General features: G+C 47.0%; 1 protein-coding gene across 2 annotated transcripts in view; it reads left to right on the forward strand.

The window, feature by feature from the left end:
- The window catches only part of igf1ra (insulin-like growth factor 1a receptor), a 170,120-nt gene that overhangs the window by 107,127 nt on the left and 57,993 nt on the right, over window positions 1–5,000 (forward strand). For both annotated transcript variants that reach the window (XM_063197472.1, XM_063197471.1), the window contains exon 3: window positions 2,808–3,117. In XM_063197472.1, the coding sequence (XP_063053542.1) occupies window positions 2,808–3,117 (310 nt within the window). The remainder of the gene's footprint in view (window positions 1–2,807; window positions 3,118–5,000) is intronic.

Below are 5,000 nucleotides of genomic sequence, written 5' to 3' on the forward strand. Positions count from 1 at the left end.
CATACTACATTCTATACAAATACAGATACACCCACACATTACACACAACCCAAAACATCTCAGAGGTCCCCAATATTGGCTTGCCTTCTGTGATGTGTGTGTTTAAAATGCACAATGTGTGTGTTTGTCATTGGAGTGAAGTGTATGTTTAATTTGCATGATGTGTGTGTGTGTGTGTGTGTGTGTGTGTGTGTGTGTGTGTGTGTGTGTGTGTGTGTGTGTGTGTGTGTGTGTGTGTGTGTGTGTGTGTGTGTGTGTGTGTGTGTGTGTGTGTGTGTGTGTGTGTGTGTCACTGGTGTGTTGTGTGTATGTAATGTCCTCCTGTAGCCCTCTCTGAGTGCTCTCTAGAAACACAGAAAGCTCATGAATGAATTTATGAAGTTCACGAATCCACATTAGGGAGCAGAGCAGCGTGGTTGGGTGAAGTCCTGGAAAGTTGAAATGCAGTGAACAGCCTTACTATGAAAAAGTAAGAAGCACGGAAAAGACAACAAAGTTAACATTGTCGTCAGCAGCCCACAAGGATGCAGAGACAATCAACGATACGCCATAACGGCCCCACCGTGGCTCTGATACTATGGCACTGGGCTGCTACACCGGCGACCCGAATTCGATTCAGGCCCGGGTCCTTTGTCAACCCTATACCAGAGATTCTTTAAGTATATAGAGATATGCCAACATAATAGGTTGCTATGGGCACCTAACATGACCAGGTTCCGGTCTGCCTAAAGGGGCGTGTCATAATGCTCCTAGCATTGAATAGAACAGTCCTTAGGTCTGCCTAGGTCTGCCTAAAGGGGGAATTCCCCCCCTCCCCTTTGCAATAATAGAACCAGGAAACAATGGGCCAATGGAACCTCTCTCTCTCTCTACTCTCTCTGCCTATACCCATCTCACTCTCTCCCCACTCAATTCCCGTCCCTGTCTCGACTATCCTCTCAAGTAAAAAAATGCATAAAAAGCCAAGAATATTATATACCGGTATATGAAAAAAGATCCTACATAATAGCCCAGGCCCTCATGTAAGGCAAGGCAAGGCAAGGCAAGTTTATTTATATAGCGCATTTCCTCCACAGGTGCAACTCAATGTGCTTCACAAAGTTAACAAATGTAAATGAAAGGAAAGAAAGGGAAGAAAGAAGGACATGCAGCTTGTGTGCATGTCCATATGAAGATGGCCCGGGTCCCCCCAGGCCACAGATTGCTGTAGCCCTGCGCGGAAGGAAAATTCTCAGAACAAAATGATCGTACATGGACTATGTCCTCATCTCGAGGAACGAATGAAGGATAACATGTCGGCCAACTGTGGAAGGGAGATGAGCAAGATTGAAGACTAGCTGACACAGCAGGCAAAGTTTTCACACCTCACATCTTGTCATCATTCAGAACACAATGATTGTGTTTTTCCCCCTTTTGGCCAATCAGGGACGGCCTGGCAGGCGGAGGCCCCTGCGCTGCAGCCATATCTAGCCTGCGTGTTAATCTGGTAATCTGACGCTGCGTGTCCCCTGGCTGCATGTGTCGTAAGCGTGGGCATAACTCCTGTCATCTCATGATATGTATCTCCTGAAGCACAATAACTGCCACCAGTGTGTTATAACTACCAGGAATGTCATGAGCGTTTAGCACTGGCTGTATTGCTTTCTAGGAACAGAGAAACTTCAGCAGAGGATTTATGTATTTTTATGTATTTATGTATATCTGATGCATGCACACGCGCGCACACACACACACACGCTCACACACACACACATACACACACACACACACACACACACACACACACACACACACACACACACACACACACACACACACACACACACACACACACACACACACACACACACACACACACACACACACACACACACACACACACACACACACACACACATACACACACACGGGCACGCACACACACACACGCACACACATTTATCACAGTATGTGCAACAGTTTGAAGTTTGAAGTTAGCATATATTAATAACATTTAAAACAAATGCAAAATATAGAAGATTACAGCCATTAAGCTCATTTCCATCCTTTGTCACTTGACAGGTTAGATGTTCCTTAATAAATAAATAAAAACAAATATTGCACACATTGTAAAATTAAAAAGTGAAAAACATTGCACACAAATGAATAATACACAAATAAGTAAAGATTCAAAAACGACTACCAATAGCAACTACTGTATGTAGAGTTATGTTGACTGTGATGATTATCCACTAGTTGATTTTATCTGTTTACCAAATGAATTTAATGTTGGTAATTCTCTAATTGTGCTGGGAATTGTGGCAGAGGATCTGTAAGCCTGAATACAACCTGACTAAAGGCACATTCCCTAAATGGGACAGAGCAGTCACACCTGGACCTGGCTGTGGTAGCCCTGCTGTTTGTGCTTTTTGTAGTATACATCTGTGGTGGGAACAGTGGGAGGAATGCTTTACCTTTCTACAGTTGTTTCTGCTGTTTTCTGAAACAGTTTCTACACTTGCTACCACAGAAGCTGCCAGATGTTTGGCCAAACACTCTGCTTTTAAGACCAAAAACACTCTGGATTTCATGAGCATACTTGCACTTTTAATACCTACGGGGAAAATATTCTGTGTGCATATTCTGCATGCGGCTTTTGAAACTCATCTGGCGCAGGTTTCTGTGTGAAGTGGGACATTCCCTTTTTTACTGTAGGCCTGTATCAGTCATAAAACTAACGTTTAATCTTCCCTCTCTCTCTCTTTCTCTTTCTCTCTCTCGCTCTCTCTCTCTCTCTCTCCCTCTCTCTCCCTGTCCTCCTACCGCAGTGTGCCCGGCTGTGTGTGGGCGCGCGTGTACGGAGTCGGGCGCGTGCTGCCACCCCCAGTGTCTGGGCGGCTGCAGCGTGGCGGCGAACGACCGGGCGTGTGCGGCGTGCCTGAACTACGAGCACGAGGGCCGCTGCGTGGCCGACTGCCCTGCCGGCAGCTTCCGCTTCGAGGGCTGGCGCTGCATCAGCCAGGAGATGTGCGCCGGCGTGCACCTCGCCAGCGAACCCGAGTCCGAGCGCTTCGTCATACACGCCGGGGAGTGCATGCACGAGTGCCCGCCGGGCTACATGCGCAACGAGAGCCAGAGGCAAGGCTAATGAACGCACACACAAACAGTCGGACATGCACACATGTTGTATACACACACCCATACACACACACACACACACACACACACACACACACACACACACACACACACACACACACACACACACACACACACACACACACACACACACACACACACACACACACACACACACACACACACACACACACACACCTAGGAGTGCATGTACGAGTACCCGTCAAGTTGCACAACTCAGCCAGAAGTACATGGCATGTGTAGACACTCAGACGCACAGACAAACAGACACACACACACACACACACACACACACACACACACACATGCACAGCACATGTACACACAGCACACATACACACAGCACACGTGAACACACTCTCTCTATCACTCTCTCTCTCGCTCTCTCTTTTTGTCTGTCTCTCTCTCACATAATTTGTACATGTACGCACACACACACACACACACACACACACACACACACACACACACACACACACACACACACACACACACACACACACACACACACACACACACACACACACACACACACACACACACACACATACACACACACACACACACACCATGTAGGTTGCGCCCACTCGGGTACAGTACAGATGAAATGTGATCAAAGGTAGCCCAGGTTGATGCAGCACATCAGAACAGCACAAAGCACCTCAGGCACGTAACACCCTCACTTGCAGCGCAATAAAAGAAGAGCCTTTTCAACGGCCCCTTTATGCAAGCAACACATCTAGGCCAACACACTAGCCCTTTTTTCATCAACACAATGATTCGCTTTAATGTGATTTACATCACTGAGTTAGTGCGACACATGTGATGGAAAAACGGTTATATCGCTCTAATGTCAGTTTCATTGCACTACGTTAATTCGCTCAGAATATATGCTTTTGAGGGAAGTTGTATCGCTACAGAAGTGATGGAAAAGGTTTAATGGGATGTAGAAAAGCCACAAAGGCACAGAAGCTACTACTGGACCTGGCTCAAGAGGTTTGGCACAGCAGAGGTCTCGTGCAGGATATTCTTTTTCCCACATTTGAATTCCAAAATGTGCATTCTATTCCGTGAAAATGTTCATAGGAAAATCATCTGGCGAGTCAGGAATATCTGCACCAACACGGTTGGTTGTGATGTTGCTTTATTGCCCTGCAATGCAACGGCACTGTAGACAACAATAGCTAAGTGTACTACATGACGAGCTTTGTACATGACACCACCACCACCACCACCACCACCACCACCACCACCACCACCAACAACAACAACAACAACAACAACAACAACAACAACAACAACAACAACAACACAGCCCATGTTTATCTGGCTACTGTTGCAATCATCTGTCCAGCGTTAGTTCAGCATCATGGGTTGCTGTGTGTATGTGTTATGTGTTAGCTGTGCTAGCGTGTAGCATCATAGGCTGCGAGTGCTTAGCAGGTGTAAGGAGGCTAAAGGTCGCCGTGGGCTAGCAGGCTAAAGGTCATGACCTCCTGACCTCCTGATCTAATGACCCAAGACACCCAGCCGTCTCCAGTGGTCCTGTGTCAGACAGGAAATTGCTGATATAGCACCTGTGTGTGTGTGTGTGTGTGTGTGTGTGTGTGTGTGTGTGTGTGTGTGTGTGTGTGTGTGTGTGTGTGTGTGTGCTATTTGTGGCCCTCACTTCTCACTATGGACATGTTGGCTGAGGAGTTGAATTATTCACCTGACGCACACACACACACACACACACACAGACACACACACGCACACACACACACACACACACTGCCCTCAGTCTCACCTCCACAACTACGCATACACACGCATTCACACATATGCATACACACACACACACACACACACACACACACACA

The sequence above is a fragment of the Engraulis encrasicolus genome, chromosome 4 (assembly GCF_034702125.1).
Source record: "Engraulis encrasicolus isolate BLACKSEA-1 chromosome 4, IST_EnEncr_1.0, whole genome shotgun sequence".
NCBI lineage: Eukaryota > Metazoa > Chordata > Actinopteri > Clupeiformes > Engraulidae > Engraulis > Engraulis encrasicolus.